The following is a 21,048-nucleotide window of genomic DNA, read 5'->3' on the forward strand; positions in this document are numbered from 1 at the left end:
TCACACAGCAATCTTGTACCTGGTGGAGTTTTGCAAGAGTTTGCATTTGGGTCACTCCACCAAAGATGACAAATAAAATTCCTCATGAATTTTAATTGTGAAACTTTGTTCCAGTTGCAATTGCACTTTCAGAAACTCCAGGTACATTATGACACATACATTATTATAGTTCATAACTCTACAGAATGAAACAAAGGTGACAGAGTGACTGAAAGTAGAACTTGGAGAGCAATCCCAACCCAAAAGCAAAGTAAGGCAACTTACAAGGACTGCAAGCCACTCAATCCTCTGATGGCCTCGTTAGGTACAGTCTTCAGCTGATTGTTCTGGAGGGTTCTGTAAAAATCTACTGTGTTAATAAAGTAGAATTGGACAATCATCTTTATCAAAGCCAGACATAACAGAAAAGCCCATCGTCCTGTTATGGTTTCCCAGATTTCTAATGTATGTAAATGCATGTAGAATTCTCAAGACCAGATGCCCAAAGGCAACAGTGAAACAATGGTCTATTTCAGTTTTATTTACAACTCGTTCATTAACAGCATTAATTTGCAGAAAACAAGCTGTGACACAATATGCTGAGATTCCCTTGGGAACTCACTGAAAAGGTTAAACAACTTAACACTAGGACAAATTTGCTACAAGAGATGATATGTTATTTTTTGCTTGTGGAATTATCTTACACATGCTAGAAAATACACAAACCTCTAATTTTTCCTGAAGTTGCATCAATACACAACGCATCAACATCCTAATTTATGAAGTGTGCTCACAACAAAGCACCACTGGGCCAAAGTGAATTAAGCTATACTGTTGTGGGTTTCTTCAAAATTCTCTTCTAGGTCAATGTATGTCATGTGAGCTCTTTTATAAAGAGAATGTAAATGACCTTGTAAAATCTTACTCAGTTTTGGTACATACTGGGGTAAAAATTCAAGTCACAGCTTTTAATTAAGACCCACGTCCCACATTTTTCCAAGAACTGCCAGAATTTCAGGCACCTCCAGTGTTAGTATTGCAATGGATATGTCTTCAAGAGTTTTGACATGTGACATTCAATTTACAGCATATTTTATTAAAAAGTACTGCAAATGGGCAGCACCCTAATCTGTACCCTGGAAATAGTGTCTGTGTTTTTTTTATTTAAAACCTCAAGGTCTATTTTTTATAAAATATCTCTTTAATTAACTACCTATTACCCTGCTAGCATTTGGAAGTATTTACATCATCAGAAATGCTGCAGTTTTCAAATAGAGTTTTTTAAAACCTTAAACAACAGAAAGCTTTTTTTATCCTTAGCTATGGAAAAACAACTGTCATAAAAATTCTTATTTCAGAAGGAAAAACAAAAGATTTTTTTTAATAGAAAGCCATTTTCACTTAGAGAAGCAGCAAGCTACAGAAATTTTTTCTATTGCCAGTAGGGAATAAGTCAAAAAATGTATTAAACCTCTAAGTATAGTACCACCTGATAATGTCAGGTACCTGACAGAGTATGCTGAAGGTGTGAGAACAACAAAAGCTCACATGTCCTTTTCTGGATTTTTCCTCTGATTCTTCTCCTACAAGATATACTTCAGAAACAAATAAGTGTTCTAATAAAATACAGTAATTATAGTTTAGTCAAGTTCATCACTGTCATCTTATCTTGACCACATCCAGCATGCTTTGTAAAGAGAAAAAAAAAAGTAGGAGAGCTCTACTTTAGGACAGAGGGCAAAAAAATTTCCTCCAGCCTACCAGTAAATAGTCTGGCTATGCACTAAGAAAACATAGAGCAAGCTATGAAGCTCAAAAACCCAATTACTTACAGAACTTTGAGTTCTTTCAACCCGGACAAGGCCTTTGGATGGATAAAAGTAAGGTCATTGCCAGCCAGTCGCCTGGAAAAAATTGCAATAATAATTTCAGTCACAAAATACAGTACTTCTACAACCATCTAACAAGGAAAATCACTGCAACATCAAATCTTATGCAAAATTATGCATTTTGCATTCAATTACACTACATTCACAATCTTCCAAGTTTGTAACAGTTATTTTTCTTACAGCACATTTTTAACAATGAGGATGCAATACTCAGCCTTGTGGATATTCTTTTGCAAACGCGTTAGAAAAAGCACATCTTGGAATGATGAAGAGCCTTCTTATGGTACTATGTTTGAAAGTGCATTTACCAACATAATCCTCTGGCTTTCAGCATTGCTCCATTGAAACAGGCTCTGGTACCCATGTATTTTTAATCTATACAGCAGTTTAGAAAGAAAGTATGAAGTTAAGTAAAAACAGATGCTAGATGCTACAGCAAAGCAGCAGAAGTCTCTATGAAAATCCCAAATATGAAAACAATATTCACAAGCAAGTGGTATGTTCACCCAGTGCTGACAATTGACAGGACACCTGCTTATATGACCAAGACATAATATTGCCAATATTTCATCTTTTTGGTCAGCTATTTGGAGGAACTTTTGAAGAAAGGAAACTCTTTTGGACCAGGGAGAAACGGAACAGGATTCTGGGGCATATACTCTCAAAATGTGGCTGGTTTCAAAACTGGGCTGCTAGACATTAACACAAAGCAAATTATGAAGATCAATATGATATTAAAAGTAATCAAGAGGGGGGATGCTGCAGAATACAAAGCCGGAAAGCAGAAGCAGCAGCCAAACAGCTCGTTCCCCCTTCCCCCACTCCTTTTCTTTCTCCAACCTTTTACCTCTCCCCTGCCCCACAGATCAGTGCAGTCCAGCCTTGGCTGAGCTTCTAATTTCATCAAGGGTAAAGACAATAATGCAAATTGGTAATCCATAACTGACAAAAGATGCCAAAGTTTCAGCCAAAGTATTTGGTTTTAGACTTGGGTTTCATATCCCAGCTTAGCAAAAGCAACGCTGGACAAGGTTGTGCAATGAGATCACCCATGGAAATACTATGTACAATCCAATAAGTGTTAATAATTAAAAAACAATCAACGTGCTTTAACAAAGGTTACAGAATATCACAACCCATCCCTGCTGTTACAAGGCACTGTGAAGCAAGCCAGACACAGCAAAGGGAAAATATTATTTCAAAGAGGCAAACAAAGGAAATAACAAGAGTAACACCTAAAGGATCAGCTTGCCAGAACATAGCAATGTTTTTACATTTTTATCTCCTTCTCTAACTACATTAAAGAGATTACCAAAGCACTTAATGCTTACATAAATCTGCTTGCAACAGAATTAGCGACTTAATAAAATGCTGCCTGATAGAGAGAATGCTAGTTATCTTTATTAAATCCATTTCTCAAATGCATATGGTTTTATTTATAAACCAAGGGAGAAAAGGACAAGAACACCTTCATGAACAAGAAGGTGACAGCAGAAGATCCTACTTGTTCTTAGAAAACTGTGTTACTCTTGCTTGCTAAGGTGGATTTTGTGTTCTAGTCCTGGTATTTTCACACACCCCCAACTGCTATTGTTCTGACATCACTACAAGCATGTTAACCCCCCCCCCCATCTGCTGACTGCTGAGAAAAGTTGGTCTGCATGCTTGAGTATAATCAAAGAGCTCTGAAACTAGAAGGAAATTAAGGCTCTATGTATGCTTATTCTTGAAATCTCCTGTCTACAAGCAACCTCAGAATTTCAGAGCTGGGACATGATTTTTCAAATGCTTCGAATTTTTTACATTAATGGAAATTTCCAGATGGCAACTAAACAGCCCCCTAAAATTCATTTTGTTGTCAGTAGCTGTCCAAATCAACTTGATTAACTTTATCTGGGGGGATGTGGAGGGAGGTTTGCAATATTTCATGTCTTTCCTTCTAATAATTTATTTACAACTTCACTATAAACAGAAAGAAGTACTGATGAAACATGCTGGGTCTTTACAGCAGAGCCAGTAATCTGCAAAACATATTTCTGTTAAAATGTGTTTGAAACAGCATGACACAAATCCTTAAATCAAACAAAATTCAACTAAGGCTGTTGCACCTCATCATTTTGCATGCAAACACTACTATGATTACATATTACACAATTCAAGGAGCGGCAGCCCTGGTAAATGTGTCAGGCAGCTCTGGCAGCACCTCTGCCAAGGCTCCCCAATAATCTGCTCTGTGTGAGGCCTGTCAGGCATCTGCTCCCTCTCCCAAAGAGACTGGAGATTGTTACTTTAGCTTTAAAAAAGCTGAACTAAGTACAGTTCAACAGTCTCCCTCAACCTGAATGGTACTAACAACAACCTAGAGAGCACTGAAAACAAATGACAGCTGAGCCAGAGCAAGACTTGTGTGACTTCAAATAGCAGGACTCTGCTTTCCTCAAGAGAGCTCCTGCTTCTTCAGCCTCAAGGCAGCTCCTGCTTCTTCAGCCTTTTTCCATCCAACCAACAGAAAAATCCCAACCTTTGTGACCAATTACATTTCCATTTCTCCACTATCTGGCAGTGTTCCAGGCTTTTCTCATCAGTTTGCCAAAAACACATTTATCATTCACATCCTAGCCTTGGGGAGCTGCTCAAGAGGAGGTTCCAAGTGCAGCTCCCAGGCAGGCAAAGATCAGTATATCACACACTGCTCTCAACACATTTTCCTTGCAGCAGCTGGAAGGATGGAAATGCTTCTCTTTACACAACCAGATTCATTTTAAAGAGAGAACTGAAAAATAAATAGCACACAGTATAGCACACGTACAGCATTATAAATTGTCATTGAAATAATCCAGTCAGGCTTTCCATGTTACGTTCTTTCAACAGGTCTTAAAAATATTTATAATTAAATAATTTAAAAGCATCTCTGTTTCTCTCTCTCTCACACACATGGTAAATAGGCAAAAGGAAATCAGTTTTACCAAGACCAAAACTCTAGCACAACAGAAAAGACACAACTTCCATCTCCTTGCAGCAAAACTCACTATCCTTCTCGAGAGCAGCCCTGGAAATTCCTGCTCTACGGTGGGACAATTTCACATTGTCACAAAGCAGCACCTTAAGGCAGCCCCACATTTACACTATCAAGGGCTGAGTGCCTATCCTTCCTCTCATTCTGTGTGGAAATGGTTACAGGTATCTAGTCTGAAATCCACCTGCTGCCACTGAACCACAGTACATCACCATTACTTAGAGCTCTGTCTCTGAAAGGCAGCAGGCTGCAAAACAGATTCACCCACAAAGACAGTAAAAAACTGTATTAAACAGACAAGTGTAAAGTGCCCTGCCATACTATAAGGCCACAAAAAACTTTGCTATCTCTTTCCTCTCAAGGCACAGACACAGCAGCGGGCATCATCTGAAGTATAAATTTTTATCACACTCACCATGAGTTTCTCTGCTAACTCTATCCTGACTCTCCTTGTTTGGAGAGTCCGCCAAGGATGGCAGCTATTATTATTATTATTAATTCTAGCTGGAATTAGTGCATCTGAGTTAAACCTTAGCGGTTTCTCCAGTGGCCACAGTAGGTATCTTTCTTGTAACTGCTTAGCATGGAATGTTGTAGTCTTCTATTTTTACTTTTAAAATAAATATTGAGTGTTTTAATGGTAAATCTCAACAAATTCAAATTTACAGATTCAATTTTTCAGCATAGCAGGAAAACAGAACAGGACACACAGAGAACAAAATCCTTCTGCTAGCCTGTCATACAGAGGTGAGCAGTATCCTTTAATCATTATTTTAGTGACCCAGTAAATAATCTCCAGATGTGGAGGACACCTTGTTATTACAGATTATCAGGATGCAATGCAGCTGAAGACTAGCCTTTCATAGTGTCTCATTCCCAGAGCACACACCAAGCCTGGGTTCTGGCACTGAGCTGCAGCTAATATGGTTTTCTCTCCTTTGGGAAATTAAAACTTTGCAATTATGAGTCTGTCAACCCAGCTGCATGTTAACCAAGCCAAGTTAATCACTGGTGTGGCTCCAAAAGTCAGGGAGGGTGTTCCAAGGATACATTTTTGCCTGTAACAATTAAAAGCATCACTCTTATTATGACAAGACGCAATAAAACCTCTTGGAAATCTCTGTGCTTGTCTTGCATCCCAGATGGCAGTGAACCCTAGGATACTTGAGCAAAGAGTTACATCTCCTTCCATCCATCTGAAGGTCTTATGCTCATACAGTAAATGTTTTTGCTGTGGATTTTGGGTTCGTTTTCTTTTCCTCTTGGTAGTATGCTCCTAACCTTTTGTCTCTCTTGTCTCTGAGAAAAATTTAATGGCTACACAGAACAAATTCAAAGAGTGACACAGACTGCAACCCTGACATGTCATAATAAAATATCTTATTTTTACTTCTACATTAGCTCATTTGTGGTAAGAGCCAAGACTCCTATTTCAAGGTTTAGTCAAGCCTGAGCCCTCCATACCCATCACTGTTCCTCTGCCTGGCCAACATCTACTTTTAGCTATACAACTTCTACCTACTTATTTTCGTCCCATTGGAAAATATTGCACTGCTTCTCCACCTGTACTTTCACAAACTCTACTTTTTGTGCTGTCTTACATTAAACTATTCTGTTATCTTTACATGCCTTCCACTTTTTCTGGGTTCTCTGTGTTTTCCAAATAGAAACTTGAATTTTACTTTAAGTTCTTCCTCAAAAGAAGTCACCTTTGGAAATGCCTCTTGGATAACTTAATCCAGGATACCCAGCAAGTGTTTCCTCAAATCCGAAAGAGCTTCAGTTTCCATCTGTGCCAAAATAGCAGCCACTTTGGAACGGAATTCTGTTTTTCTCAACAGATGATGCCTATTTATGTGCTACAATTTATTAATCAAGGTTGAAAGCTCTACAGGAGAGGTACAGTCATTTGCAGGAAAATACAGGGCTTTGCTGCATGCCTTGTGTAGGGGTAGGTGCCCTGCCTGGTGAGGGCACATGCCTCTGCAGACAGCTCCTACCCAGATGGGCAGCTGCAGAAAGGAGGAGCTGGGAAATGGAATCTGGGTCTCCAGACTAAACCTGGCTTTGCTTATCTGGGAGTAGCAAACGGCCCCTTGGGGACTTGTGTCAGCTGCAGCCTGCTGCATTGCTGGGAAGCCAATCTATTGCCTCCAGGTTACTCCAAATTCCTCCACACCAATTTAACAGAACTGAATGGATACTTTACTTCCCTGCTGCTAACAGAAAATGCATTTGTCTCCTCCTTTTCCTGCAGCACTTTTAGTATTACACAACCTCCACCATTATTTATAAAATTGTGAGCACTACACCAAGACACATCGTGACTGAAGAAAGAGAACTCTAACGACAACAGCACTGAAACTGCACCAACTTCACTTCTTGTCATGATCCCTCCCTTTCCAGTGTTTACAGCTTTCTCAAAGTTATACTGAGCTTTAATTGCTTGTTTTCAAATGCATTTTGGTCTAAAAAGCTAAAATATCTAAGTAAATGAGACTGATTAAAAAGTCTGAAGCTCGTTCGTAAGTTCTATGGTTAAACTGTCGGCAAGAGTCACCAGCGTCTATCAGAAGATAAAATGTGCTCTATGGTAATGCTTTTCATGGACTATCAAAAACAGGAAAGTAAATTACAATGGATTTTCAGGAAAGCAAGCATTTACAACCATGCAAAATATGCTCTAAACCTTTCATTTTCAAGCAGTATCTGTATTTGGGCAAGACCTCGAACTAGAACCCACAAACTACAACACATGCACTAAAGGAAATAATATAACACCAAACAATTCTTATACACTACAAGTTGTTGAAACAAGAGGTCTTTGAAATCTCAACTAGTATTCTGCAGCAAAAAACCTCAGAAGTTTGCATAAATTTTTTAACATGGACATATTTATTGTAAATATAAGCAACAATACCATGATATCTAGAAAACTGGTTAACACCTAATGTGCAGCAGAAATGCTGAGTTGTTGCAGAAACCAGTTTTGTTACCTCTCACCTCCAAAGCAAAATGCAGAATATATTTTATAAAATACATTCTCCTCTTCCTATTTGCCTTTGCACATCTTGTACTATGTTGTAGTAACTCTGCTTTACCATAGGCCAGATCAGATAGACCTTTCTCTTGATAGCCATCTCAACACTCAGGTAATAATGCATTTCACTTACCTAGTCTGCACAGCAGAGACAGAGATGAAAGCCACCAAGTTTGGTTTTGATCAACTGGGATGCAACAACTCCATTAAGTACAGATTTGTAATTTTAGCTATCCAGATGTTCAGAAGGTTTCCAAGATCATGAAATATGATAATGGTCAGACAAGAGAGGGTGAAAAAACTGCTGCGAATAGAGCAACTCCTCAAAGTTGCTTTGGTGTCATACAGCCTTGTCTCTTGTCCTGGCATTGATTGGCTATCCAGGCATGGGATCTTTGAATGACCATGCATCTAGCAAGCGTCACTGCAAAATGGGAACGTGGGTTACGTCTACATGTATTTGGCAATTAAACTTTTGTTACTGGTTTTCTAGCCACTTGAGATACATATTGGGTACATGCAAGACACAGGTTCTGCAGACACCTTCACAATGAATGACCTTCGAGAAACTGAGGTAATTTTCAGTATGTTTCTTTGATTCAGTTTAGGTTGACTGTCAGCTTTTTTCCAGCTGAAATAAAACAAATATTTTAAAAGAATCATCTAGAATTTTATTTTTCTATAAGAAGGGCAGGAAAAAGAACTTTATAGGAGTCTGGTTACTATTTCTTTGCCAGGACATCTGCCAAGGCTAATTAGCCAGGAATACCTCTGTACTAACAAAAAAAAAAAAATACAAGAACACAAACATCTGAGCAGAGGGGAGGAAAGGAGCTTAAAGAATGGCATCACCATGTCTCCTCACGGTAACACACAGCATCCTAACATGAAACTATGATGACAGCAAATACCCAGTTACTTTCTCAGAGGAGAAGGCATTACCTCCAACATACAGGATTTGTTTTTTCTCCTTTTCTGTCTAAGGTTTTTAGAGGTCATGTGATGACTCTTGAGACCCTGGCCTCGAACTGGCTACCTGATTACTCACACACACACACACACCCCCGCCCTTTTGTTCCACACTCCAGTTTCTGAAACTGAAAGAAGGAGGGAGGACTGCATGGCACGAGCACCATTTGGAGAACTGTACTTGGAGAAACACAGCTTAAGAGCTTTGAAAGTTACTGTTCAGCCTCCAAAAGTTTCTTATCTGGTTTATACCTTCAGACAGCCCCAGCCTGGTAACTCAGGCAGCATAATAAATAAGGCTTGTAAGACTGGTCTTGAAGTGTAACACAGCAAAGCTCAGCCTTCAGGCCATTCAGCTAAGCCAGCTTCTGTGTGTGTGCATGTGAGCAGAACACTGAAACTGAAAAAACCCAACTACAGTTAAGGAAAAGGTTTTGTTGTCCTCTAAAAGTACTTGCAGCAGAATAACCAGTCTTGGGATCCTTATATACAACCATGTCAACTTTGGAAATTAACATGTAGAAACAGAAACTAGAAAGAAAGAACTTCCTCATCTTCCAAGAAAACAATGGAATTTACTCAACCTACTAGCATCTATCCCCACAAACAGGAAAAAACATGCAGCTGTTAAGCAGAGCAAGAACCTTCTAAGCTACAGAAATATTCTTGTATGAGCATGATTAAAACTCATCCAGAACCAAACTGATTTAGGACTCACAGAGATAAGAAAACACTAATTAAACACAGGTTGGCCAACATGTTTTGAAACATCATTTAGTATTTAATGCAGACCAAGTAAGTGATGTTTAAAAATATCTTAGCTGACTGTGGTTAATTCTACTTGGGAGTCTTTGCCTAAAGGTTCGTCTTGACTAGAATTTGAAGGTGCAGGTTACAACATGCTGCTGGCTTTCTAAAGCTCCAGTGCACAAAAGGCAGCAAGCGTTTCTAATGTGAGCAGGCCAGTCAAGTTAGGCTTTTAACTTGCTACCACACGAGAAACCTACCCCTGGCATTTTTTTCATTAATATTTTACTTCTTGGAATTCAGGCTGGATCAACTGAGGAAATCACCTCCTGCAGCTGTTCAAATATTCAGAGCTGGTAGATCGATGAAGGGCACTCATTGGCTTCCAATCCTGTGTCATATGGCTCTTTTTGAGGAACCAACAGCTGGTATCTACACTGGCTGCCTTTGTAAAAAAGCAGCTGGACAAAGCCTGTTCCTCAGACTCTGCTGGTGGGGCTGAATGGACAGATGGGGGTGTGGGGGTTCCAGTTGTAGGTTTCTCTGGGTCTGGATTAAAGGCGCCTGAGAGGGTAGTTCACGTTCAGACTCAAGTGTTTATTATTTCTCATCAGTAAAAGAGTCCCACTCTTACTCTGAGTTCTGCAGCTTTTCATTAGAAGGCACAAAATGGCCAACAATCTCTTGTTACAAGGTCTTTTAAGACTAAACTATCCAATTAAGAATTGACACCCAGATTATTTTCCCTTTTAACCCGATAACTGATCCCACAGAGCCCCCAACGCAGACTTTTCTGCCCAATTACAAAATGTCACCCAAACCCTTGGAGAAGAACGAAGAAGCAGCATGAAGAAGAAACCCAGGACAACACCCTGTACACTCCATCTTGCTTCCATCCACAACATACTAAAAATCCCAAAACCTAAATTTCTCACCAAGTGACACACCTACACTATTCTCTATAATCTATTTCACACTTTTGTGCATTCTAGTCTGTCTTGAAGTCTAGGAAACTTTCTCCGTGAATGAGGGTCAAAGTCAGTGCTCCCCTGGGGATCAGGACATCCCACAGCACACAGAGAAATATTCCCGGTGCCCTGCGTATCCTACAATGGGGCAGTAATGCCTCCACTTGTGCCAGCCTGTTTTACAAGAGGATGTTTAACCACAGTTTTAATCACATGTGAGTTAACACAAGGCATCAGGACAACATGAAGATTCATTCTTACCTTTTCTACTCAAAGCAAGTCCTTCACCTCCAGTTTCTAACTAGAAACCTTGGGATTTCTCACATACATGAAAGAGAAAATAATGGGACCATTTCATCAACATTCACACACTACCTTGAAAATATCGCTCTTGAAAGACCTAGCACTGAAATACAAGGCAAGCTTTTCCATCAAGTGTTCCACAGCCAGGTGAGAAAAGACACAGCATCTTAAACTAACAGCCCATCATTGGCATAGATCCAAGACATGTCTTACTCATTAACCCCAGGTAAATAAAGACACGATACTCCCTCTCTCCCTGTCCAAGGATGATACCACTTGGTGCTGACTGAGAAATTAGGAGGAACGGTACCATCTAAATTATACGCTGAAACAGATACTACAAAAACAAGCAGCGGTGTCATTTCAGCCAGGTGGTCATCTTCAGCTGCAGTCAAGAGGAAAAATAACCCTAGACATCTCCCTAGCAGATACCTCCTGATTACAACCTTATGGTAAAAACCCACCTCATTTTCACTGCTAGTATACATTTTAATTATTCTTTATGTTCCTAAAATATATTTTGTCAACTAAAAGCCATGAACAGAGACTCTGGAGATATTTAAGCAAGACCTCTTAAAACTTGTAATCAACATGGATATAATTAAATATAGCAAATACTCAGTCCCACTATTTATTTTCTTGCAAAAATTAGTTGCATGTGTGTGGTCTCTTGTTCACTGTTCATTCGTTTCTCAGAAAGCAAATTAGCATTGTGTTTCAGCAAAGAGAATACTTTTACTGAGCTAACTCTTCCTTTTATTACTTATTTCCCCAACTATTTTCAACCAGCTATTAAATAAGAAAATTTTGCCCTTGCCTGATAAAGCAAACTGTATCTGAAGGTGGCATCACAGGAGAGAGACTATTGCATATCATGTATGAACAAAAAACAAAAACACAACAGATCTTGGTATCAGTACACATCTGGAAGCTGACTGAGCCCTGCTGTCTGTTGGTGCTTTCAGGAAGGATTACTTTCCTTGCAGCACCACTGGTTGTGATATGGTTTTTAAACCCAACAGTCCAAGAGTAGAAAGCACCCTCCTCCCTGACCGCTGCAGGAGAAGGCCAGGGCCCTGCCCAAGGCTGACTGGCTGGGAAATTACCTGTGTCCCCTTTGGACAATCACATCCTTCTGTCACAAGTAACCCACAGACAGACATGGAACGGATTGTAGTCCTCTGCTTCTCACATGGACTAGCAGCCACACAGCTAAAAGCTGATCATTTAAATCTTGCCTATGAGTACAGGGCAAACAAAATCACAACATTCTGGAAATCAAAACAAAGCTTAAAAGGTCATTAAGTTAAAGATACTTCTGCATTATTAGAGTGGTTCAAGTTTCTGAAGACAAACTAGAAAACTGGCCAAGAATAAAAATAATTTTAATTTTGCCTTCCTCAATAAGACACTGCCTTTTTAATTAATCTAGCAGATCATTCACAAATAAAGCGTAAAATCCTTCAAACTACTTTAGATAACTTTACATATTGGAAGGGACTGCCACCTTTTTAAAAGGCCATCAAAATATAACACAACCCAGATATTCTAGTTAAAAATTCACACTGGAAAATGGTTTCTACTTTCTAAAAACACTGCATTATCTAGTTATATTTTCCTCTTCTAGCTTTCTATAAATACTTCAGGAGTGGTTAGAAAACCCTGGCCGAGTTCTTCAAGAATGTTTAGTTTCCATATCATGTTTATGGCTCCAGCATGTTTATGTTAGCATTTTCTGAAGAATACACATCATTAACTGCTCAGGCAAAACCCTTGGTGGTCTGCTTCTCCCTGACTCTGACCATTGACATTCCAATAGTTTGCAAATTACTTCCAGATGGGTATCAGTTACGCATACAAGGAGAATTTGTGTAACATTTATAAACAATTCTCAGTCCTACTGCCATCTGGTGAGTGTGCTATGCGGGGACACGCGTGACAAGCCTGTGAATGGGGCACATGGACCACTCAACCCAACAGACACCCAACCCACAGGCTTGTACCTGTGATGGGAGTAACGTGTCCATAGCACATCACCTCAAAGTTACAAAATCCCAGATTGTTCCTGCAAATTTGATTCTTTGCTGGGGAGTCAGTTGCCTTAACGTGGCCATTTAGTGCCATTTCAGATGTCCTCTTCCACCTGGCCCCAAAACTGCCATTCACAGCACCCACTGGTTTCCCATCTGTGTCAGACCTGTCAGTCTGGTGCAGGTGTCTTGGATAATCCAGAACTTCCAAAACCAGCCTGGGATGCATAATTGAAGCATCAGAGTTGCTTCCTCTTTGGTGATGCAGAACGTACTTCTGAATTGAGCAGCCAGCTTTTCCATGTCTGGTGCTCTGCTTCTTCCACTAGTGTTCTTTCTAGGATTTAGAAAATGATCCACTGAAGCCTCAGCAGACTACCAAATAATTTCATTGAAGAAATGACAACCCACATTTCAAATGGCCCCTACTGAACATTTTAATCTCATCCTCTCCATACATGTAACTCAGTTGCCTATATAATACATTGTAATTGTCTCCTATTTCCATTCCATTAAATTCTGTGATACTATTTTGCAACATTAATTAGCAAACTCTGCTAAGGGCTAACTGAACACAGCATTTGACTGTGGCAGGGCTATGGCATATAAAGGTGTCTGGGGCTGTCTCCTTGATGGAGACCCACTAGCCTCCATGCTGGTGTGGACACTTACTGCATTCCCATTATGTTGTGGGATTTTCATTTTCTTTAGTGTAATTTGTGGGAGAATTTCTCAATGAAAAGTTACTTTAAGCACACATTCCAACATCACTTAAAGTCTTTTCTTTAAATCACTTTTCTTTGGCATGGACACTAACTCCCAGTTTTGTGTGCTGAAAAAGCAACTTTGCCAGGGCCTGGCAGTCAGAATTTGGATCTGTTCAGCTACAAATAAAAGCCAGGAAGAAACTCAGACAATCATAGATAGGAAAAATTGTGGTTGTACAGAAGGAAGTATGAGAGTTCAGTTGTGCCTGCTCATAACCAGCAAAAATAAAGAATGAAATATTTTTGTACCCTGTCCCATAGAGAAAAGGGAACAGGGAGAACAAAGCAGAAACATGTCATATCTGCTGGTGGTCATTTCTATTAGTGAGGAAAGCTGTTTTGTTTGAACTTACTTCATTGTATTCCCATTTAACAAACAAGGGAATCTGGAATTGTGTTTTTGTTTTGGGTTTTGTTTTTTTTCCCAGAAGTTACTTTAACACATTAATTAAGCATGCTAAGAATGATTTAAAGCTTCTTGGTGTTCACACATAATTCTGCGCTTAATGTTAGCCTGTTTTTTTTTCAAACTGAAAACCTTGAATTTAGGGGGACAATGAGGTACATGTAGGAAATGGCTCTTAGGCCATAAGCCCAACAGATGATGGCTGAAGGCTCTGCCCTTCCTTTTTATCTCCTGACACACCCCAAGGTTTATGAAGTAACACAATAAAACCCACCCATTAGGTTTTATTGCTAAATTACTTATTGGGGAAAGAAAATGAAGTCTCCCACAGTCATCTAAATTGGAAAAACAGAATTTTTTGGGCTTTGCAACTTCTTGTGTGAAACATGCCTACAAAGAATTAAAATTTAAAAAGATGGTTACAGATCTAGTCTAACAAAACATACAGACATACAGAAGCACATATTACAAAGCACGTATTGAATGTTTGCTAGTACATATTCTGAAGCCAACCAAGCCTTCCTAGGCCACTTTTTTTTTCCAGCTGACTACTCATGCTATAGAGCCTTTCTTGAATTCTGTCAACTACACAAAAGCACCATCTGAAAACCTATTTTTCTTCATACCGCATTCTTGACTATATCACAGATAAAAATAATACCTTAAATCAGAGAGAATAAACCAGAATATGTTAAACATGAAATGAGATATGGATATCACACACAATTTATCTGGCATAAATCAACTCAACTGCACTTCACGGTTGTACTGACCTGAGTCAAAATTATTTCAGAACCAGATAAAATGGAGTAATTTTAAGTGCATTAGTAATGGCAGCTGCTACATTATCAGGATGTAAGAGAGACCAAAATTCTAAGGAGAGGTGGAACACCTTATTAGAGTAACTAGTGAGGCAGAAGTGCAAAGAAGCAACCTTCAGGAACCCAAATCTTTCTTCAGAAGCAAGCAATCTATCTCTTATCAATTTCTCAGTATCTTTGTTCCAGTGAGGTGCAGTGGTTGTACTGGTTATAACAGATAACCAGAGTCAAAGGGTTCAGGGCTTTATCTGCAGTTTTGCTACAAGGTTCATTTATTCTTTTGCCCTCTACAAATGGTTTTCATTCTTTGCTTGTTTCCTCCTTGGTGAAGTCAGAAGAACACTTGCCTACCTCATAAGGGTGGTGCCTTTGGGAAAACAAGCTGCTTTCCCTAAGGTGATTTACTGAAAAACCTCCCAACACAGCAGCATTCACAATCCTAGTCTTACCAAAGTCACAAATAGAGACAGCTTTAATTTGTACTTTAAATGCTCTTTAATAAAAGAAATCCTACTTTGTCACTGAAAATATAGGAGAGGCAAAGCAAATTGCAGGGTGATTGTCTTATCTATTGCTTAGTACTGAAAGTTCTCAAAGCTCTCTTGCACTGGTTGAACCATTACCCTCACCCTCTGTTCACAGATAAGGAAACTCTAAGGCACACAGAAAGCACGTGACACCTAACAGTACTTAAAGCAGTAAGTGAATGTCAAACCTGCCTTCCTGTGTACTGACTCTGAAACCCAACCTAATTAAGGACAATGCTGTTGAAAGCATGCTTCAGCTTTGCAGAGGCATCTTAGACTTCCGCAAAATACTGAGCACATGAGCTCAAGGATTCAGAAATCCAAGTAGCAGTAAAGTAAAACATAAAAAAAGAAAGCTAAAATGAGAGTAGGACAAAAGGGAGGTGGGAAGTGGGGGAAAAAATTTCTGCCAGAGAAATTAAGAGAAAGAAGCCCTGTACCACAGAATTTCTGATGTAGGTCAGGATGAGCTTGTAAGCATTGCATCTGCAGCCTACAAGGACAATGAAAGCCAGCTGCTCAGTAAATGAAGCAACACCTATTTTATGGAACTTATGCAACAGCTATACTGTAGCTCCTTCAGAAACAATGGTAATTACACAACTCTTGTGTTATCTTTGGATAACACTGTAATTAGCATGTGTCATCACTCCAGCCATGATTAAAATAATCACTATAAAAAGTCCTTTGTAAGTAGCATTTACTGTCCTGGTTTCCAAACACGTACCAGATTACATTTTTAAAGTATAATTGCTTTTTCTGTTCACAGCTCAACTTAACAGTGTCCTCCACCCACCTTCCACTTTATACAGCCATATGATGTTGCAGCAAAACTTGAACATGTGTAGAATACTTACAGCTCTTCCAAGTAGGGAAAGTTCTTGAAGGCATCTTCTGGTAGTCTTGTAATGTTATTCATGCTGATATCTCTGGAAAAGAACAAATACAGATGTATTATTAACCAGAAAAGGATTTTTACACTTTATGAGAAGAATACAAAAAAGAAAGTCTCATCAGATAGTATGGTAACAGGAAAAAAACTACTCTAGTATGACAGAGTAATATCTCTTTCCAGAAATTTGCATACTAAACTTTCAAGTCACTGTAATTTGAGAATCAGGTTGCAGCAAAGGCCTACAAAACGGGAAGTTGTCAAAATAAAGTTTTCCAACACCTCTGAACAAAAATAATTACTGTGAAACTACAGGGAAGGCACACATGGAAGAGGCTCTACAGTACTGTTATCTACAGTCCTAATTTTTAGCAACTTACACTAATACACAGTTTTAACTCAGATGATTAAGAATACTCTAAAACCACAAGCATATGAAAAAAAGTATTGTGACCACCCACCACGCAAATTTTCATCCCACAGTGTCTTAAAAAAAAATAATACATGCTTTAGGACTTAATAAATAGCTTCTGGCAAACAACGCTTCTGGAACAACTGGCAAGAATAGCAGAAACATGTCCTAGCTCTACCACAGTCTTTTTGTGTTTTCTTTTGTTTTCCTTCTACAAAACCTATAAAAGTCCTCGAGGTAATCGTTTTAAGCAGATTTCATTCTCAGTCCAAAGCAGAGGGAAGATGGCAGCAAGTGCTTACATGATAGGTATGCGGACCTGCTCAGCTTTTTTCTGTACAAAGCAGCACTAAGTGGCAAACTTGGTGCCATCACCTCACTTCACACCTACACAATGATCACAGATAATCCAGTCCTAAAGCAAGTTATTACTCAATGTGAATAAAAGCAGCATGAAAACAATTTGGTTTGATAATTAAACTAACTGTGCAACAATTCATTACATAATCCAAGTTCTTACTTTCCACTCGGTTGCTGGTTTGGGTTTTTTCCGTATGCAGTTAATAAGCAATTCAGTAACACTTGTCAGTAGAACCTTCCCTGCTAGATGTCTTCCACGTTGTTCTCTAGTGCCTACATGCCACCTCTACACAATGCAGATAAAAAACAAACAAAGCCAAACTTTCCTTTTATCTCACTAATGGCCAACAAGTACCACTGAAGCTCTTCCCTGACCTTAACAAGTAACTGGCAGCTGATCTGCTGCAGCACCTGTGCAGCAGAGACCCTCAGGTGCTGCAAGTGTGAAAACTGCCCTCTTACACTAAGTCCAGAGACAGCCATTCCTCTAAAACAGCACTCACACTAAATCCAGAGACAGCCATTTCTGTAAAACTGCCCTCTTACACTAAATCTAGAGGCAAGCGTTTCTCTAAAATAAATGTTAACGAAATAGTAGTCCAAAACCTTAATTTCTCACTTCCCAGCATAAACTAAGAGAGTTGCTCCTCAGCAGCTGCTAATAGTACACTAAACTAATTCAAGAGCAGTGACATCAAAATAAGGTTCAGTACATACAAAACAAACCCAACTGTGATAAGAGCCAAAACAAATCCACTACTGTAGAAAAGCCTCCTTCACCAAGCTCCAGAAGGAGCTGAACTGCAGATGCTTCATCCCCAGACTCAACAGCCCACATGCATTAAGCAGTGTTTTGTGCCTTGGCAGCGGCCTGGTCACAGTAAAAAATGTTGCTGTTGAGGATGTTTTTCTTCTTGGGCAGGAAAGTAAATAAATGTATCAGGTACATGACCTGTCATCTTTCTGCTCCATGGGAAACGCCAACATCTATTCTCATTCATTTTTCAAATTCTCGTAAACACACACATTTCATACATCCAGGCTTGTCCTCTCCTTTTTAGAGGACTGCAAATCCACTTCTGTTATCAGATGGGAAGCATTTATGAATAGGGCAGAAGAGTAAGAAGAGAGTGGAGACCCTAATCTTAAGAACAGTAACCTGTGTAAGAAAATCCCAACTCTGAACAGTCCTGGTGATATAAAATCCTGCACCATAATAAATAGAGGTAGTAGAAATAAGCCAACAGCACATAGCATCAGAAACAACTGTATGAATGCTTATGCATCACTTTGGCAAAGATTGTGGCTGCACACACATCTGTGGTACTGCACGGTTGCGGCAACGAAATAACATCCACCAGAAAGCAAAGGTCTTGAAATCTCCAGAGCTATAAATGTCAAGTTTGAGAAGTGCCCTATGCAATCCTAAACAAAGTCAATGGAAACCATGCAGACACACAGAATGGTTGACATCCAAATTCAAAGCAATTTTGGCTTTCTCTGGGATCCGAAATTAACTAAAAATGTTTTTTCCCTGTAGGTTCAAGGATTAGGCTCTACAATTTTAATTGGGGAAGTAGATTCTTTGGTTGTAAGCATGAAACAGATCACGTTAATAATGAGAACCATCATCAATATTCTCAAATTCTGCTGAAGTCTATTTTCAGTGAAGCTGAATTTGTAAAAAATCCAGACAGAAATATCAACTGTGATTGTCTTTATCACATGAATCTTCAGGGACTGCTTATCATGATGCCGTGCTAAAAAGCTGAAATTTTTACTAAGTTTCTGCATTTGCTTTCATTACATGTTATAGTAATTCTTACTAAATAAATAAGTTAATCATTATACCACTGATTTGCAAACTTTGGGGAATATCCAAGCACCAGCTCTGAAAGTCTCCTAATTATCATCATACAAGTCTTAAAACAATTCTTGTTAATGAAGAACATTATGTGAGAGCAGCTTTGCTGATATATATAATTTTTTTTTCTTTTTCTTTTCATTTCACTCTATAGAGTCTCCTCAAGGAATGAGTTTATAAGCACTATACACTGGTAATAAAATATTAAGTAGTTCATGACCAAGAATTTTCAAACAATATTAGGATCAACCACGACACTAAAATTAGATTACTTAATAACTAGTCTCTATAAAGTTTACCTAGTTAATTTGGGAAGATACTCTTAATAACACATAATTAATAGAAGAATTGCAACAAAAATGGTGGAGCACAATATAACAAAATAATGACAAATAATCCCCAAAACCACACTCCAAAACAAAAAATAGCCCTTGCTAAGTTTTTACTGCTTGCATTTTTGAAATAGTAATTTTATTACTCCTAAACTTAAAAAAAAAAAAAAAAAGAGATCAGACTATGCAGTATCAAGAATGCTGTCTTTTTAATAAACATTAGTATGTCCCTTGACATGTCAAAGAAATCTCCACTGAGAAGCCATCATACCACACCTATTTCTCTACTAAAAATCCCTTGGGAATATAAACCCAAAAATCATTTAGAGTGCTAATATATAAAAAAAGTTCTTTAGAATGAATAAAAGAACATTAATAGTACTATCCCAACCCCTAGCAGTGTTCTTGGGAATGATGCTATCACAGAACAGAAGGATCATGCCAGCAGTTGCCTAAAGCCCCTTTTCAGCAGGACTAGGCTTGAAAACCTACTATGGATTGGGTTACTACACCCAGATCTAAATCCCCTAAAAGCAGCACAACACCGGCAAACCTTTGAATTGCCACCAAACACACAGCACTCCCAACAAATAAGACACCAAAACCTCCATACATTTGCCCTAAATTTTTTTGGTGAACTCTAGTTCAGACTCTGTATTTAAAAGGCTTGTCACCGTTTTCTTGTTCTTCCAACAAGTCCCCAGTATGGTCTGTGAGCCCAGCAAACTACACCTCTGACTTAAAATTACGTCCAGACCCACATTTATGCTTGGGACAGACAGAAATATCAACTGTGATTGTCTTCATCACATGAATCTTCAGGGACAGCTTATCATGATGCCTTGCTAAAAAGCTGAAATTTTTACTAAGTTCCTTTTCCCCAGAAAGTGCAAAAGAGACACAACAGCTCTAAGAGAGTTAAGATGATGGTACTACCATGGTTTACACTTCAGATTTGTCAGGAAAAAGGAGAACCCTAGGCAGACCTGCACCTTTCACCAGGTAGTCATTAACTGGGTTTATCTGTACTAAAGAGCCAGGCTAACTCTTCACTCACTGTCCAACATTACCAAGGCAGTGGGGGCAGATGCCCCATTCCTGGAAACACAGGAGGGCATAATGGGGCCAATAAGCTGGCACTGAAACTAAAAGGATGGCCAAGAAGCTGGCATTGAAACTAAAATATAAGCTGCCAAAGGTGGTAATCTCTTTAGCAAGAGGCTGCATCTCACGGGATAACATGAATCACAGCCTTATATTTACAGTTAGTATCCATTTCAGGGAGGAGAGCTGTAACACAAAAAATAAACACTGTTGCACTCCCTCCTACAGTACCATGGCTGCAGTTTTGAATGATAAATGAGGCTTCTTACACTCCAACAGAAGCCTCTGTCCTTCTTCCAAGAAGGTACTACAGCAAAGAATAAAACTAATTTAAAATAGTAGCTTGTAGCTGTGAATGTTCTTTCACCATCCCAGGTAATGCAGAGATTAATTTTTACAGGCAAAAGGTGAAAAGTCAAGCCAAGGTACTCCAGCACTCATTTGATGTCTCCAGCCTGCTCAGGTAGATCCTTCCAGTTTATTCTGACAACTACTTGAATATTCACTTCCAGCTGAGTTTAGCAGAGTTTCCTGCTTTCACCTAACACAGAAACACTTTAAAGACATTAAAAATACTTATATTAACTACCAATCATACTAAAAGCAATAAAACTCTCCCTCT

The 21,048-nt window shown here is 39.0% G+C and overlaps 1 protein-coding gene across 1 annotated transcript in view; it reads right to left on the reverse strand.

The window, feature by feature from the left end:
- LGR4 (leucine rich repeat containing G protein-coupled receptor 4) overlaps positions 1-21,048 on the reverse strand; it is a 73,238-nt gene that overhangs the window by 24,943 nt on the left and 27,247 nt on the right. Inside the window, exons 2-4 of the mRNA XM_030240713.2 lie at positions 16,320-16,391; positions 1,812-1,883; positions 265-336 (exon numbers count right to left, since the gene is read on the reverse strand). Coding sequence (XP_030096573.2) covers positions 265-336; positions 1,812-1,883; positions 16,320-16,391 — 216 coding nt within the window. The remainder of the gene's footprint in view (positions 1-264; positions 337-1,811; positions 1,884-16,319; positions 16,392-21,048) is intronic.

Source organism: Serinus canaria, chromosome 5 (assembly GCF_022539315.1).
Source record: "Serinus canaria isolate serCan28SL12 chromosome 5, serCan2020, whole genome shotgun sequence".
NCBI classification, from domain to species: Eukaryota; Metazoa; Chordata; class Aves; order Passeriformes; family Fringillidae; genus Serinus; species Serinus canaria.